Here is an 18256-nt window from a genome sequence, read left to right as displayed (position 1 = left end):
CGTTCATCCAAACTTGCTTCTTAGCTGTAGTTTTCATCTGGACAATAATGGAAGGAATGGCATCCTGTCTCGCTGGTAGGCGATGCACTGTTGTTATATCGGTCTTCTGGAAGTCGGCAATGTTGAGTTTGACGGCAAGGTCAGTCATAACTGCAACTAGGTCTTCACCCTGAGTTGCCGGAAAACCATGTATTTCGAAGTTGACTCGCCTTGTGTATTGCTCTAAGTCATTGATTTCTGTGCTCATCTTATCAATCGTGTCGTTTTGCTGTGATACGGTCAAAGAAAGGGACGCAACTTCTGCCTTTAGCTGCGTCAATTCCACCTTGTTGGTGGATGTGGTTTCAAGGACTTTGTCGTACTTTTCCGAGAGAAAGCTTACTGATTCTACAAGCTTTTCACTAGTCACCTTAAAGGCTAGCATTACTTCCATTTTCTCCGCCAGTGTCGCGACAGTGGCTGTCAGTTGATCCAACTTAGCAATGACACTCGATAGTTGCGTACAGGATGGCTCATCTGGGTTTGATGAATCGTCTGTGTTAGACCGACAAGCTGGGCAAATCCAGGCACCGCCTTTGGCTGCGGACATCTTATTATACGCGGAATCGGTGACACTCGAGCAGTTTTAAGTGCGAATGCACTTAAAACTGCTCGAGTTTTAAAGTGTGAATACACTTTATAAATAAAGTGTGAATACACTTTATAACAATATATATAAAGTGTGAATACACTTTATAAGCGACCCCAAACCATCCACCGCCGGCGTCGGCGGCGGCGGCGTCGGCGTCCACAGTGCTCCTCTATAAAGAAACAGCATCCGGCGCCAGGTTTCGATCCGCGGACTTTGCGGCCGCAGCGCGACGCTCTACCGACCAAGCCACGGACGCGACGTTAGTGACGCGCCTTATATCTTTAACGCATTCAAACTACGTCGTCAGCGGCGTGCGTTGGCGACTCAGCGGCGTTATAGCGGCTTGATAACTGCGTGGTGTACACGTGATACTACAAACCCGATGGAAGAGATGGAAGAGAAGGCGGCGAGGCGGTGGGCTGCGGGGGCCGAGCGCAAGCGCCGCAAGCGGGCCGACAACCGTGCATTCGCACTTTCACATTCTCCCCCTCGGGGAAATGCGGGGGAATTTTTTTCCCAACATGGTAACTTTCCTTACACACTGAACAAGTCAGGAACTTGTCATTTAAACACTTGGAGCAGACAACGCACAGGGAAGACATTGAAATGCACTGAGATGCAGTCAGCGGCAACAATCATAAAGGTACAGGCATTGGACAGACGGGCTCACCTGCCGAGCGAAAACAATATGTTCAGAACCGGGAATCGGTTCGCCGCTGACTGCAGAGAGGCGTAGCTCCGATGGCGTTTATGTAGGCGCTGACAGGTATCACGTGGCTGCCGCTGGTGGCACCCGGGAATGACGACGATGCTTGACCAAACTCTAGGAAAGCGCCCACAGAAGGTCCGCATGCGCAGAAGGGCGTCCTTGAAAGCTGCATCCAAAGTACATCCAGTTGATCCGGGGTGCCCCGTGGCTTGCCTGGGAATCCTGCCGAGCGAAAACAATATGTTCAGAACCGGGAATCGGTTCGCCGCTGACTGCAGAGAGGCGTAGCTCCGATGGCGTTTATGTAGGCGCTGACAGGTATCACGTGGCTGCCGCTGGTGGCACCCGGGAATGACGACGATGCTTGACCAAACTCTAGGAAAGCGCCCACAGAAGGTCCGCATGCGCAGAAGGGCGTCCTTGAAAGCTGCATCCAAAGTACATCCAGTTGATCCGGGGTGCCCCGTGGCTTGCCTGGGAATCCTGCCGAGCGAAAACAATATGTTCAGAACCGGGAATCGGTTCGCCGCTGACTGCAGAGAGGCGTAGCTCCGATGGCGTTTATGTAGGCGCTGACAGGTATCACGTGGCTGCCGCTGGTGGCACCCGGGAATGACGACGATGCTTGACCAAACTCTAGGAAAGCGCCCACAGAAGGTCCGCATGCGCAGAAGGGCGTCCTTGAAAGCTGCATCCAAAGTACATCCAGTTGATCCGGGGTGCCCCGTGGCTTGCCTGGGAATCCTGCCGAGCGAAAACAATATGTTCAGAACCGGGAATCGGTTCGCCGCTGACTGCAGAGAGGCGTAGCTCCGATGGCGTTTATGTAGGCGCTGACAGGTATCACGTGGCTGCCGCTGGTGGCACCCGGGAATGACGACGATGCTTGACCAAACTCTAGGAAAGCGCCCACAGAAGGTCCGCATGCGCAGAAGGGCGTCCTTGAAAGCTGCATCCAAAGTACATCCAGTTGATCCGGGGTGCCCCGTGGCTTGCCTGGGAATCCTGCCGAGCGAAAACAATATGTTCAGAACCGGGAATCGGTTCGCCGCTGACTGAAGCCACTTTAAATGAAGCCACTTTATGAAGCCACTTTATGAAAATGAAGCCACTATGAAAATGAAGCCACTTTAAAGTTAGTAAGAGATACCTTTAAAAAGTCGATGCCTTTGAACTATTGAGGTCTTTTTCTCGGTTATAGAAAATTAGAAAATATCGATGGAGCATTGTTTAGTTCGTCGTTATTGCATAATAGGGCAGATTATATATATATATATATATATATATATATATATATATATATATATATATATAAGAGAAAAGGTTCCTGGCTATGAGGTTAGCTGTACGATAGAGAAGTCAAACTGAAAAACATAACAACATTTATTCTAACGTTTCGACCGGGGGCCCCCGGTCGAAACGTTAGAATAAATGTTGTTATGTTTTTCAGTTTGACTTCTCTATCGTATATATATATATATATATATATATATATATATATATATATATATATATATATATATATATATATATATATATTTTTTGTAAATATACAATACAATATATACAATATAGATTGTATATATACAATCTGCCTGCTCAATCAACGCGATGCAACTACCAGAGTGCCATGTTCTCAATAGAACTGCGTATGAAGTTCCAGGGCCTCCGGTCAACATACGACTGTTGGACAATACTGAGCATACCATCGAAATCCTGTGGGATTCGCCACGGAAGAAGAATGGAATACTTCGGACCTACGAGGTGAACAGTTGTTTTGACAATGTCAAACGGAATGGGAGATTTCACCAAATTTTTGCCCAGCAAAAATCAAGTGCATGTGCTACCAAATTAATTGCATTTGTTGGTGGATCGTATCTCCCAAATACCGTAAACTCGCTAAGTGGGGTAGTCCAAAAAATGTCATGTAACGGTATATCGGTGCATATGTGAAAAAGATGAGAAAAGGCCTAGCAATTTTCGTTAAAGTAGTGAGTTACCGGAAACCGCTGTTTTTCTGGCAGTTGGAGATTTCAGCAATATCTGCGTCAAGCGTTGCTCTTGTGGCAAGGTCGTAAAAAATTTATGGGCGTTTCTGTAAGCGAATTTATTTAAAAATTGATCAGCCAAAATACCTGGATGCTCCCATATATTTCGGCTGACCAACTTTTAAATGATCTCACATCGTCTGCACTAGGACAAAAACTATACGGGCATGAATTTCATCCTTTGTGATGCGACTGTTTTATTACAAGGAAGTGAGTGTGGTTTTTCTGCTGAGTGTGGTTGGCCAAAAACGTCAAGCAGCGGTATATCAGCACATTTCAGAAAAGGTGATAAAAAGGTTTGGCAGTGGACCGTTTCCAGGTCACAAAAAGAGCTTGTAGAGGAGAATACAAAAATAACTGGCGGCCCTTTCGACCACGGTAGCCCGTCACGCTGTTTTCGATATTGCTAATCACGGAGTCCGCCCATGATGATAGCTATGAGGCTTGCTTTGCGTGCACACCGTGCCCCGCGTTTTAAAGCGAAGCTTTAAAATGCGGGGCTGTCTGTCACGCGAAAGCGCCCTGCAGGAAAGTTAACTTTCTCTGACGATGATGATGAATGATCGTGTATGAAGGGAAAGAAATAACGCAGTGTCTAGAGTTACGTCCGACGGAACCCAAAATTGAAAACTAGAGTTACGTCCGACGGAACTTTAACGCGGGGTCTAGAGTTACGTCCGACGGAACCCAATATTGAAAACTAGAGTTACGTCCGACGGAACTTTAAGCCAGTTTCTAGGGTTACGTTCGGCGGAAAACTAGTTATATGTCCGACGGACGTTTAGGCCAATGTTTTGAGTTACGTCCGGCATAACGTAAAGCACAAAGAAATTAGGGCTAACGGCAGCTACCGTGACGCTCTAAATGTGTATCTATACGCAACATTAAAAGAGAGTTATAACAGATTGGAAAAGCGGTTCCAGTGCGGTAACGTCTACCGTCTGGACGCCACCCCGCATGAGCAGAACCCTACCGTAAACCGGAGTGACTTGGCCGGGCGGTACCGAGACGCACCGTGTCCGTCGTTCCAAAGCGGACGGCCGCTTTGGAAGAGTTTGACAGACGTACACTTGGCTCGCGCCTAGTCGAACGGATTGTAAATATGAGATCGTTTAAGAAAAATTAGGTTGCAACAAGTGAAATCCTTGCGATTCTGACAGCTCAAGCAGCAAGCGAAGCACGGTCCCGAACCAACTGCCGAGGCATGTGTCATCGAGCGACGCATGTACGATAGCTTCTTTTAGGTTAAATAAAGGCGATCTGGCTACATAACTAGTATTAACAGCAACATGGGGCCCGTCTACAGATCGGCGAGTGAGGAACAGGCGGTGTCAGTGCGAGGGACTCTCAAATACAACGAAAAACTAGGAGCAGCCAGCCGTATGTATTGAAAGCCCAGCTTGACCTGCTGGCGCCATCTGTTGAGATGCAGTAGAGGTAAAACGCCCGCTTCATGTTCACGCAGTCGCTAGTTGTAATCTCCGTAATCCGTTTCCGATCTGTTATAAATCTCTTTTAATGTTGGGTATAGATTACATATTTAGAGCGTCACGGTAGCTGCCGTTAGCTGTAATTTTATTTGTGCTTTACGTTATGCCGGACGTAACTCAAAACATTGGCCTAAACGTCCGTCGGACATATAACTCTAGTTTTCCGCCAGACGTAACCCTAGAAACTGGCTTAAAGTTCCGTCGGACGTAACTCTAGTTTTCAATTTTGGGTTCCGTCGGACGTAACTCTAGACACTGCGAAGAAATAAAACACGCTTCAGTGGCCTGAATGAGACCTGGGTCCCTCGCGTTGTGAAGGCGGCGTGTATGCAATTGCTCCATTTCGACATGGTCGAAACTCAGTCCAAATTGAGACGACAACCCTAGAATCCGTTACGAGAAAGCGTCGCGTTCAACCATCATCGTCGTTAAACGGAGGGATGCATGATTTTTCATCTTCCTGCGCAAAAGTCGCTCTTTCAATGCGCTGTTGGCGAAGTTTAGCCCGTTTCCTTATGGGGTGATTGACCGTCCAATGACACAGCGCTTCTGCAGTAGCCACTGCAGTAGTCACCAAAAGTAATGGTGGCGCCTTCAGGCGCATGCGCAGGTAATGGTTGTGGAAAAGGTCCATTGGCGCTAAATGGGTGAATTACTGAAAAACAAATACCGCTGTCGTTCTAGTAGGAAGGAATCCAGGGGTATGAGTTTCAAGCGGGAACTTTCTGTGATGGTTGTGGGAAAGATTCTTGAAATTTATAGAATATTAAGCGGCAGGAACACAGAAAAAAAGCCTTGTAACCTTGGTGTAGTCAAGAATACATGCAATCCTTTCTAGGGGCGTAAGGCGGCTGCATGAAAATTGGGAGTGTGAATTGAGCTGGCGATGTGTTGGTATCTTCTTGAAATCGGTATATTGCCACGAAAATGCAATGGTGACATCTTCAGTTAAAGATGTGGTCAATAAAGTAGAACGGTATAGTGGTGAACTGTGACAAATGACAGAAGGTTTTATCCTCTCTCTACACCTCAGATGAATTGCATTCTAAAGCATACGTTCGATGACCTACCGCCCGAAGAATGGATTGCGAGGTCGGCCACGGGGAATGCAACCGAAATAACTTCATTGTACCTCGGAGATTTGTCTCCTGGTTCAACTTACAGTGTGTGTGTACAGGCTAGCACTAGTGCTGGCACTGGTGAAGCGGTTTGCGGCAACTTCTCCACAAAAACATCAGGTGGGTGTTCCCTCACAACCTTCACCTATGCAATGATATTCGTGTACGCTATTTCACAAAGACAGGGTGTAGCGCAGCTGCCAGTTGCCTTAAACTTGATGTTTGCATGGTCTGTGAATCTTCAGTAGAACGGACAATTCGGCTAGATGGTAGCTGTTCATCCTAAAGGTGGAAGCGCTCACAAAACAAGGACGAAAGAAGCGCCATGTCGTCTATTTTTTCTTCTTTCGTCCCTGTTTTGTGAGAGCTTCCACCTTCAACTGTGAATCATCCTTGTTTTTTTTTTGTTGAGGCTATAGTGACTTGCCAATAATGTCACCTGTTTTTGGTGAATCTGGCTTATGTGCATTGCTACTTAAAATTTGACACAGGGTACTTGTAGCAGCCGCAGTGCCCTAAACTAGCAAGGCAAGCCAGGCTAATTTAAAGAAATGTTTATTTATTTTGATTTTATGGGGCTCAAAAAACGTATTGTGAGATTGGAGGATGTTAATCAGAAACACTCAAGCATATATTAAGTTCATCAACCTCACACCATTTCTTCTTAAACATGAGCAATTATAAATGTATGACGATGACACACAATTTGCGAAATGAACGGAGTCGATGTTGTGGCACTAATTAGAAACGGTTAGGAGCTGATTCTTCCCTTTGAACTTATCAAACCTGTTCAAACCACCTTGATGTCTAAGCAGTCAGCCAACAGCTACCATGCATTTATATTTGGATTCGGTATTGATGAGGAGAAACGAACCCCATAAATACTGCTTGGGGTCAAATATAAATTTGTTTTAAATTCAGTTCTGTGCTGTTGTAGCAACTCAGGCTTCATAAATTTTTGCCACTATTTTTTTAACGAAATTAGATAAGCTCTACACTCAAGATATCCATATCCTGGTTAATTTTTTGCAGATAAGACGTTTTCAAAGTGATGAGCCATGTATTCTTTACCAATGGCATTGAATAAAGGCATTATTTTGTAATGTGAATGTCACGGTTTCAAATTTTGTGCATTTTATGTTATTTAGTTTATTAAACAATGTTTACTCATTCTAAAACTAGGCCTTTGTTATTTGGACTCCATTGAAGCTTCTTTCTCGATTAGCTGTTCTCATATCTAGTTACTCTATTTGCTGCCATACACAGTTACGTTTCTTATCTAAGATTCCTTATCTAAGATCCCGTTACAGCCTACGGGCTCTGGGATCCTCATCGGTACACTAATGTTTTTACCTGTTGTCAACAAAATAAATTTGACTGTCTGCGAATGCATGTTTCACATCATTCTACAATATACGAAAATTTCTGCGTCTTTTTATTATTCTCATGTCTGAAAGAAGAGAACACAACAAGGTTCCACAAACGGGGATAAAGTTCGGCTTTTCACCTGCATTATGAATGTGAGAACGTCAATTTCCTTTGGCGCTATCTTAGTCTTATCTATAATCATACACAGATAAACACTTGTTAGACCTTGAGGTAAACGTTCGCTCCAATATAATATGTAAAAACGTTATATATCCCCGGTTTTTAAACGTAACCCTGATCACTTCCTGGAATCCGACATAGCCTACACAATATATATACGTAAGTACAATTATCCAATGACCAGCCTTTTGAGCTACGTCTTTCCAGCAGAAATTCACGTACATTGGCCTGAAGATTTGAACCACTCGCTACACATTTTCTTTCAAAATCTTGTCGTTTCAGCTGTCATTCAAAATCTTTCTGCTGTCATTGGGACCACTTCAACGCTTCTTACACAAAAGACAAAGTTTAATTAACATGCCATGGTACTAGAGACCTCTTGTGACACAAAAAAATTCTCGACTTCAGTTCCAGGGGTTCCGGGTAACCTGCGGTCAACGGAAGAGGCTGTAGACCAACTGCGAATTCTCTGGCATGCACCGACTGTAAAGAATGGAGCCTTGGCGAGCTACCGGGTGAGGCGATTGAATTTTGACCCCTTTTAAATAGATAGGTGCGTCCATCCAACAACATTTTTTCGTACAGCATGTTGTTGGGCTAGTTGGTATTGCATTTTTGAGGGTAGAAAAACTGCGCGTGAGAGACAAGACAATAAGAAACGGACAGGACGGAAGGTCTGTGGAAGGACAGGTCTGCGCCCGTCCTGGCCGTTCCTTATTGTCTTTTCTCTCACGCGCAGTTTTTCTACCCTAAAAAACATCACTTCACTTTGCAGGGGAGACTGATTATTCCACCGTACCACATCCGGTCGTGAAAAACTAATTTGTGCTTGTATTTATGAGCCCAACAGTATTGGTTACTGTCATAAAAGCCTTCACGCTACCCGCAATGAAGACTAAGCAGACATGGTTGGGGCATTTGCCATTAGTAGAGCTGTCAACCAAATTTTATGCTAGCCTAATTCATCTTGTAAAAAAATATCGTCCACCCTGAAGAATGGCTACAACCACGCCTTTACCAGTTCAGTTTAACTTGCATCAGTCCCTTAGGTAAGAGCGGCATTTACCAGAGAATATAAAATTCTAATTCAAAAGCAGAAAATACCCTCCGTTCGAAGTAACGGCCTCTGGTGGTCTCCGTGCCAGTATCGACTCCTTACACTTACCATTACAACAACCAATATCACAGGGGCAAAATGATGCTATGGGAGAAAATGAGTGGAAGAAAAAGGTGATTTGAAATCCTAGATAACATATTTAAAAAGGTCCTTAAAGGTCCAATTGGGAATGGAGGAGAAGGGTTTGAGTCACGTGCCACCTGTGTTAAGAAGCTACAATGTGACTCATTCGCCCCTGCTGACAATCTGCGCAATATAGAGCAATGTGTTTAAACATCTTCGTTGCAATAAAATTTAATCATCGGGTCGCAGTATCATAGCCGCAATTTTACTCGTTTGGATGAAGAACGGCTTCACAAAGTCGATAGTTTATAACCGAAAGCCTGTTATCTCTGTGATTCATGGAACGCGTGAAAAGCAATAAGTCTTTGCTAGGCACACGGAATCGTACAAAAATGAGAAAGCGAGCAGGCGATCACTTCCCAAATTACAGCGTGTCGGATGTTGGTCGAAGAAGGCTGTTAGAAAGGGCAACGTTGCTCCGGTTGGACGAGTGTAGGCCACTGCTGAACGTGCAAAACAAGCCTCCTTAAAAAATAAAGTTACCCACAAGTGCTCACAGATGGCCCCTCACAATGGCCTGCGAGCGGAATAAGCTGCTAGTCCAGTGGTGGTGGGCGTGGCAGCGAAGTTTATCACAATGTATAGAACAACTCAAGGCCTTCGCCTTCACATTCTTTCCTAAAGGTTTGAGAATCCCCACTAATTTTACTTTAGGTTTTGAGAAATATCTCTAGTACAAGGTTTTGCCTCCAATTCTCGCCTTCACTCTTGCCGTCTCAGAACACTCTAAATTCAAGACTGCCCTACAAAACCTCATTTGTTAAAGTGTGTAGTAATACTATGTACTCCTACTTATGTACTACCACTATTGATTGTCATAGTTCTGTAACCCCCCCCCCCTCCCCCGCACACACACACTCCTTGCTGTGGTGCATCTTGGCCTGAAAGTATCGTAAATAAATAAATACATGCGTAGGTGTCCAAACAACTGGTTTTACGGATTATATATAAGAGAAACGCTGGCAAAGCCTGGGCAATATTCCTACTAAATTGTGCAGGAATGTAAGAAACGCGTTATTGATGAGTACACCCCTTCTATGCAGAAGTGAAAAAAAGTTGCACAAAAACTTGCTTAAGAGACAAAGGCACTGAGCCTAGTAAGAGAAAGCGGAATTATCGCTACTAAGAGAAGGAATAGTTTGTCTTCAAATCTCGTTTAATTTACAAAAAAGTTCATAGCTTTATAAAAAGAGTCATAGGCTACAATTGGTTTTCTGTTTGGAAATACAGATCACATTTTATACACCTCTTGCGGGGGGTTGTTCCTCGGTAATTAATAAAGCAACCGACTGTAAAAGACAGAACTAGTAGCCTAACAGAGATGTTTAGGTCAATACGAGATCTTAAATATTAGCATTACAACTGCCGACAATAACTTTGTTTTGTTCGCAGATACTATGTTTTAACAAGAGGGGATTAGTTGCGCAAAGTAGCTGGGTACGGGGAAAAAACACTTCGAACAGTGGCACATTCGCTAAAACACCACTATAACAGGTGTAGGTAGTGACCAATGACGCATGAGTTTTCTACCATTGTTCCCTGCAGGTGAACTCAACTTTACAACATACCTTCAACGACCTGGATTCAGATAGCTGGGCTTCGAAGTCGGCTGCCGTTAATGCGTCCGAAGAAACTTCACTTTACCTGACAGAGTTGCCTCGGGTTCCACGTACAGGGTCTGTGTCCAGGCCAGCACTAGCGCAGGCTTTGGAAAAGCCGTGTGTGGCAGCTTCAGTACAAAACCCTCTGGTGAGTGCTTCATAATTTGTATGCCAAACTCAAGCGACTCTCTTCGGTACGGTACTTCACACGGATTTGGTCGAAAGCAAATGCATTGAAAAAAAAAACCACAGTTCGTATGACGAGTCAGCCTTTTATGACCCTTTGTTTACTGTTAAATTGTGGGTTGTGAGCCCGGTAATTTTATTTGGCTCATAAAGAAATTGGTTGCGTAATGAGTTTAATGGCGATGATTTGTGTGCTTGTTAAGTCATGCTTAATAGTGACGCAAAAGTTCGAGAAGCCTGAAAGGACGCCTTATAATTCTTGTCTTTTTTGCCTCGGTTAATGCCACGATAAATTCAATTATTTTAAGCGTGATTATGTGTTATCTTAGGCTTATATTCACAAAGGCGCAGTTTTAATGCGAAAGCGTTACTTTCTAGGCTGGCCAAAAGGTGCAACCGGCAGTCATCTATAGCGTCCGGGAACTAGCGAACCACCGGTGCGCGCTCAATTCGCATTAGCTGCGGCGCGTTCTATACCGATGGGTGCGGTAAAAAAGGAAACATAGAGACATTCGTTGTGCGCCCAATTCCCATTGACTGCGACTTGTTCTATAGCGGTGGGTGCATCAGAAAAAATGAAACACAGAGACATTCAGCGCGCGCTTAATTCCATTTGGATGCAGCACGTTCTATAGAATTCATCGCAAAAGATAAACACAGGAAAACAAATGGTGCGCGCAGTTCCTACTGGCAGATAAAATAGTCAACATGTAGATATTCGGCATTGTGTGGTTTGACACCAGATAAAAGAGCTCAATGTGTACTAAAATAGCGTTTGCAGGAATCGTTGAGCTCGGCAGTTCATTTACGCAGTAATCAAAATTTGGCACTAAAGAGACGAAGCCCATACTAGGCAGAAATATTTGTACATGTAGTTTGTGTCTTCCTTCGTCCTCGTCTGCTAAGCGCCCAATTATTTCAGTGCCGAAATGAACCATCAATACTCCTCTTGACTGCGACGCGTTTCATAGCCCATGCATAAAGAAATAAATACCAAGGAAAGCACGCGCATCAGAAATGTCATGCGCAGTCCAATTGGACTTCAGCGTGTGTAGAGGCAATGTCACAGCAGCGTAGCCTGTAATTTGCAACAAAAATCTGCAGATAGTCCGATGTCAAGGCTGTAAGCCGTAGTCATCAACGGCTAGAGACTCGCTGACGAACTTAGACAGAAGACACCTTTCGTGCTGCAATCTCAAAGGCTATGTGCTTAAAGGAGCCATGCAGACAAAACACAAGCTTGGTTCATTCGAAAGATTGCCTCGTTAGAATCATGGTGACACCACTTTTAACGCACACTTCGTTCAAGTTGTATAATTAGGAAAAAAGGCAATGACCATTTGACCCACTCGCTCATTTCCCGCCACAGAATCTATGATGTCATATGCGACAGCTCTGCGATTGGCTGAGGCCGCCAAAAGAAAACGCAAATTAGGCAGGGCTTACAAGCTTGCCGAACGAGCTATTAGCGCTTAAATTAAGGGCACATTCTTTTTATAGCAGTAAGAATTGGGGGGTAAACGGTGGAAGTTACGAAAGTACACGTAAACATAGAAGTATCGATGCCTAATGCTGTTGGTACTGCGTGCACTCTGCTTGTTTTAGCTGCACAGCACTCGGCGCTTTGGAGTTGTCTCACACGACACTTGCCGATTAGCGTAGTAGTAGTAATAACTTTATTTTGCTCAAACGTTGTGGTGATTGCACCTCTGAGCTGTTCGCTCAGTCATCTAGACAGCGGGGCTCCCGGTGTTTTGGGAGCTCGGTGTCTTCAGCCAACTGGGCGAGGGCTTCTTGCGCGTGGGGAGCTGGGCTAGAGATTCCAGCCTCCCACTCTGTTAAGGATGATATGTTATGAAGGATGGGATGATTTCTTCTACGTGATGCGGGTATTACTGGACATGAACTGATGATGTGGTGAAGTGATGCTCGTTCCACAGAACAGAAGGGGCAAGCGTCCTTATATTTCCCAGGATATATGATGGACATGAAGTGTGGAGTGGGGAATGATAATGTTTGAAGCTGCCTGAGAAGGACTGCATGCCTTCGACTGAGCGATGGATGCGGTGGTGGAAAAACTGCCCGATCGTGGCGAAAACGGTCGAGGATATCGCCGAAAGTATGGAGGCGGTCCTTATAACCGAAAGGTTGTGGGCTATCTTCAGGAGTCCTATGAGGCTCTCGGCGAATTATATCTCGAGCAGTCTCATTGGCTCTCTCATTTCCCATCAGGCCAGAATGTGCCGGTGACCAGATGATGCGGAAGGTCCTGCTTCGAGGTGAAGACCCTTGCGACAGGGTTGCCAAGGTTCTCGATGATACCCTGCCGTTTAAAAAAATTAGTACGGCCGATTTAGAATCGGTTATGATGTTCAGATGCCGATACCAGCTGTGGAGACCGATTGCCATTTCCTCTGCCTCTGTGCAGGAAGTGCAGCTTACAGATGCTGTAGCGATGGGGATCCCCTTGGAGTTGACCACCGCTAGTACCGATGCATTCGTCTTGATATGGCCCGGCATCGGTAGCGTAAGCGGCGTTGTCTTGGCGTAAGCGATGGTGGCTTAAGCGACGGTGCCGTGGCCATATTTTTCGAGCGAACACCATGTTTCACAAAACGATTATTTTCTGCCTGAAGAAAAACAAGCAAGGTACAAATGCGGTCAAAAACAAAGCAAAGGCTGAAAACAGCCCTTCGCGGTATGGTGGTGGAATCTAGGTTGACTAACGGCCAACAAGGGTTCCCAATCGGCTGCAGAGGTGTTCTTGTGATGTCATTTCAGGCGTCGCGAAAACACACGATTTGGCGGGTGAATCAAACTATTAATCTAAATTGGTTAATTTCTCAATGAATAAAGCATCATTGGCTTCCGGAGAAGCGCCGGGCCACCATAAAACACGAAATCTCTCGAATAAAACAAACTTGTATTTTGTCTGCATGGCCCCTTTAAGGCTCCTCTGGAACCCATGACTTTGTGTAGCGCCAACAAAACGACAGATGACGCAGGAAGGCGACGGGCACAAGCGTTAACTTCCAACTGAGTTTATTCCGTGGCCATCCGTGGCTATCCGTGGCCTTGTCCGATAAGGAGATTGGCTATCTGAGGGGAGGGGGGGGGGGTGCCACCTTAGTTAATGCCTCGTGCTGCCTTTTGTTCGACGTCACAGCGTTGTGCGAATTACTTTGTGTGCGAATTTTGTCATGACCTGTCTTTTCTGTTCTTTCCTATCTTTGTTTCTTTTGATAATGTTCGGCCCCAGTGTTGTAAATTCACCCATTTTTTTCAATAAACTCAGTTGGAAGTTAGCGCTTGTGCCCGTCGCCTCCCTGTGTCCTCTGTCGTTTTGTTGGCGCTACACGAAGTCATGGATTACCGCTACCAACTAGCCCAAACCCAAACTCTAATAATTTTCTGGAACATTTTAGTTTTCACATGTGTTGGTTTTTGCTAGTCGCAATACGTTCATATGCACCAGAATTTGGTCGAAGGCCATGTCTCAGGTTTCCGGTTTGTGCTTCCACAATCTTTATCCCCAAAGTCGGTTAATAGTCGGTTTCAAATGGGGAGAATGCAGAGCCCCATTTGAAAAATTTCTTCTATAGGAGGAGATGTGTCGCAGTTGGCTTATAACCCATCAGAACAGGCGTTACGTACCCTGAATTTTCACTTAATACAGTTTTTGTGCAATGGGCACTGATCTATTCAGAGTCGATCTGTGTTTTCAAAACAGTCTACTCTTTTAAATACCGCATCAGGACGCCACAAAGCTACGGCAGTGTAATGACGCATCGGCTTCAGTTCCAGACGCTCCTGATAACTTGACACTGGAGGAGGAAACTGCGGATAGCCTGAAAATTCACTGGGATGCACCGGTTCAGAAGAATGGAGCCCTTACAAGCTACCAGGTAAGAAAAACGATGTGTTTCTAAAGCTGGAGAAAACAGTGATTTCTCTACAAATGTAGTTTACTTATTAGGGGAAGTTCATCCCCTTAAACGTTAAAACACATCTTGGTATGTTCCTTTCTTTTTCAAGTGACGCCAAGGAAATTTGTTGCTGTTATTTATTTTTATAAGTATTCGCTCACTCACGAAATCATTCATGCTTTAACATCCAAGGGAACGTAGATGATAATGGGACATCTTTATTCGAACTGTAAATTCGCATGTAAATCTGGCCGCTGCATCCACTGAAAAAAAAAACAAAAAAATTAAACGTCAATCTACTCTGTGAATGTGTACAACCAGCGAAGCGTCCGCAATACACGGAGGTGACGTAAATTTAGGCGAAAGGTATGAGCAAATTTTATTTTTGTCAACACTAGATGGTGGTTGTCTCCAAGCAAAACGATACATACCTGCAACTGTAGCCATAAATTTTGCCGGGGTTGAACGCGGTTGAGCGGTTCATAGAGCAAAAGCTCGATTTTAGGGCTAGAGCGCACAGTTAATGCACACACATAAGAAGGGTACAAAATAGTCAAGTAATTTAAAAAAACTTCGGGGAAGTCGAACATTATTCGGCATTCCTCCTTCAAACATCTTTGGAAGCCCTGCTTTCCGAAAAAGATATTTTCCTCATAATGATAGCTGAAGTGTATTATATTAATCCCAGATAAAAATGCACGAATTCGGAGAATTGTGTACTAATGCGTAGGATTCTTACGCAGCTTGTCTAGATTGTGTCTTTTATGCAGTCGGATTTGGCTATCAGAAGCCAAAAACGTAGAGGTATTTTTTTGTTTCCAAGTTTTCTTGAGCTTCTTTTCACCAGTGATATACCTTTACACCATTATAGCGATTTAGGGCGTTTGTATCGTCAATTATATATCTTTCCTTAGTGCCACACACAGTGCTGGGTTGGTCCGTTTTCGTATTTTTATGCGTGTTTTCTTTGTTAGTTATCAGGCTATTTATTTTAGTTTTAGTAAGACGTAAGACATGCATATTTTTGATTTCGTCAGTTCTTTTGTGTCAATTTTTATATTTGTTCTATATTTCGTATTTTTTGCTTATACAAATTCTGTTCGCCCTCGTTACCTCCGTTTACGCTATTATAACGATTACATATGTCACTTCCGTTAATAATGCACTTTTGTGGAAATGCAGGTTGGTTTATTTTGATTTATTAACGATTGGTTTATTTTCATTATTTATTATTCATTATATCATTATTTTCGATATGGGTAATTAAACGATTGGTTTATTTTAAGTATTTTTATTCACATTTCTGTCATTCTGTTCTGGGCTTTTTTAGTTTGGTCTTTGTTTTTTGCAAGAGGCGTACAAAATGAATATTTTCTATTTCGTCGGCTTGTTTTGGCAAAATTTTCATTTTTCTATTTGTCTTTTTTATATTATTGGGCGGCCAATTATCGACACTTCAATATACCCATTAAATGTGCAACTTCCATCGAATATTCTGTGTATGCAAGTGCGGGGTGTTACACGGTCCTGGTTGGGGGTACTCGACCAAGAATGCTACGCATTGATAAAGATTTGCCTCAAATATAGTTTGGGGAATTCGCACAGAAATGAACTCCACATCTGTTTTTTTAGTTGGTGCTACCTCCTTAACACTGCTGAGAAGAAATGAGTGAAAATAAACAAAATGAATTCGAAACGAATGAACTTGAAGGGAGTCCTACTGACCCTTTCTAGAAGCAAGAATAACGGGCCCAGCTGAAAATGTTGGTTGTTGTCAAGGAGAAGGCTAAATAAATTACGTAGTACATCAGTTTATTTCCTGAGGATCGCTTACAGCACATTTATGTACAACTAGACCAATTATCTTCCTAGCTAAGTTCGAAGCCTTTCCCAAATGCTTGAAAGAAAAACAGTCACGCTTCCGCTGTGTGAAATTGGTGTGGTAATTCGCTTGGGTTTATAAGTGCAACCGCTGCCTGTTTAATTTCTTGACCCAGTTCGGTATTGTCTCTAAGTATTGAAACCTTGGTTTAAAATAATTGTTTCACTTGTTTCAAAACCGAGGTTTTTCAATTTGAGTGACAATGCACTGGTTGAAGGAATTGATGGTTAAGATACTTCCTCTCACATCACTGCGCAGATAAATACAACCCTAATCCACACCTTCGATCACCTGAGTCCGGAAATGTGGGCTCAGAACGTTGATGATCTGAACGGCTCCGACGTGACTTCCTTTTACTTGAGCCATTTGTCTCCTGGTTCTACGTATGCTGTCTGTGTAAGAGCCAGCACAAGTGCAGGTTTCGGAGAAGCCCTGTGCAAGAACTTTAGCACAAAAGTTTCAGGTGAGTGCTTTCTCGTCCTTGTATACTATGTGCATCGTTCATTCGGTCTGGGTTATATACTCCATAATGAAGTCCCCTAGCAATCAACTAAAACCAAACTAGACAACGTAATGCAATGGGACAGGTCCTGGCAGACGTTCGTAAATTATTAAAAAATGTGCTGTTATGTCTGTTACTAACAAAAAACACCCTCTCCCTATTAATTACACAGCCGATGGTGTAACGAGTTCACGGGTCAACGAGTTCAAATAGCTTGGTCTTATCTTATCCAATGACCTCCGTTGGGACCAACGTATCGAACATATACTATCTAGCAAAGCAATGTCTGAACTTTACTATCTAAAACGATCGTTACGCAGTGCTTCAAGTGACACAAAGCTCCTGGCATATAAAACCGTTGCTTTACCAATTCTGGACTACGCAAATATCTGGGATCCTTACACGGCTGTTAATCTTCGCGAAATTGAAAGGCTACAAAATAAGGCTTTGAGGTTTATTTTTAGCAGCTATGAAATAAAGTCTGTCTCTCAGTTAGTTACCAGATCAGGCTTAAAACAAATTTCGTTATGATATCGTATTTGTCGCTTGCTTTTTATGTCCAATATGGATAAAGGGAGGCTCCACAGCAGAACATGTGATCATGTTGAGTTTCGCTCAGGGTACGGTGTAAGGCAACAGCGTGCTTTCAGTTTGGTTCCATTTAAGAACCAAAACAAAGTATTCACATGATCCTTTATTTCTCGAAATAAAATAGATTGGAATGACCTGAAAACACACGCGGTTGCGGAAGACGACATTGGCAAATTCCAGACTCACCCTGAAATTTGATATTGCTCTTGTTAAAGTGCATCGGTGCTTCTATTTTTGTTCTCCTAATTTGTTGATGATTTTGCGTACCTACATTTTCGAAGAATCTGAAATCTTGCGTTCAATCTATGCTCATCGCGTTGTGTGAATACTGCACGTTTGTTAAATCTCAAGACACTACTCGGGAGATAGCTGTGATGTTTACAGTCAGAGTAGGCGTTGCCCTGATGTTTACTAACCCAAACTTGTACCCATGTATACCATGTATAAACCACTCTACTATAACCTCTTCCATTGGGGTTAGATGTATAGCTAAATAAATAAAAAAACAAACCTCGCGAAAGGGACGACACAAAAAGGGTAAAAATGTCTATCTTCTGAGTTTTCCTTGGCGCTCGTTGTACCGTAATGCAGGTCAAAGAACAACCTCTCCAGAATAGGTATAGGGACAGTTCTTGGACACGAAACCTCGAGCGATATGATGAAAAAAACAGTTTGGACAAAATAAAATAGTGTATGGCTTGTTGCAAAACAAAGGCGGAGCGGCGAGCGAGGCACGAGGAGTGGGATTTTCGGAAGTTGGCTCCCCAGTGTTGTTTGGAAGCCA

General features: G+C 43.8%; 1 protein-coding gene across 1 annotated transcript in view; it reads left to right on the top strand.

The window, feature by feature from the left end:
* The window catches only part of LOC144160557 (phosphatidylinositol phosphatase PTPRQ-like), a 58684-nt gene extending 41911 nt beyond the window's left edge, over positions 1 to 16773 (top strand). The window contains exons 9-14 of the mRNA XM_077691814.1: positions 2998 to 3104; positions 5912 to 6116; positions 7953 to 8059; positions 10330 to 10533; positions 14370 to 14476; positions 16638 to 16773. Of these exons, the coding sequence (XP_077547940.1) occupies positions 2998 to 3104; positions 5912 to 6116; positions 7953 to 8059; positions 10330 to 10533; positions 14370 to 14393 (647 nt within the window). The 3' untranslated portion in view covers positions 14394 to 14476; positions 16638 to 16773. The remainder of the gene's footprint in view (positions 1 to 2997; positions 3105 to 5911; positions 6117 to 7952; positions 8060 to 10329; positions 10534 to 14369; positions 14477 to 16637) is intronic.
* The last annotated feature ends 1483 nt before the right edge of the window (positions 16774 to 18256 follow it).

This window comes from Haemaphysalis longicornis, unplaced genomic scaffold (assembly GCF_048455015.1).
Source record: "Haemaphysalis longicornis isolate Haplotype H1 unplaced genomic scaffold, Haemaphysalis longicornis Haplotype H1 scaffold_106, whole genome shotgun sequence".
NCBI classification, from domain to species: Eukaryota; Metazoa; Arthropoda; class Arachnida; order Ixodida; family Ixodidae; genus Haemaphysalis; species Haemaphysalis longicornis.
The sequence above is the reverse complement of the archived record's forward strand: the minus strand, read 5'-3'. Positions and strand labels throughout refer to the sequence as shown.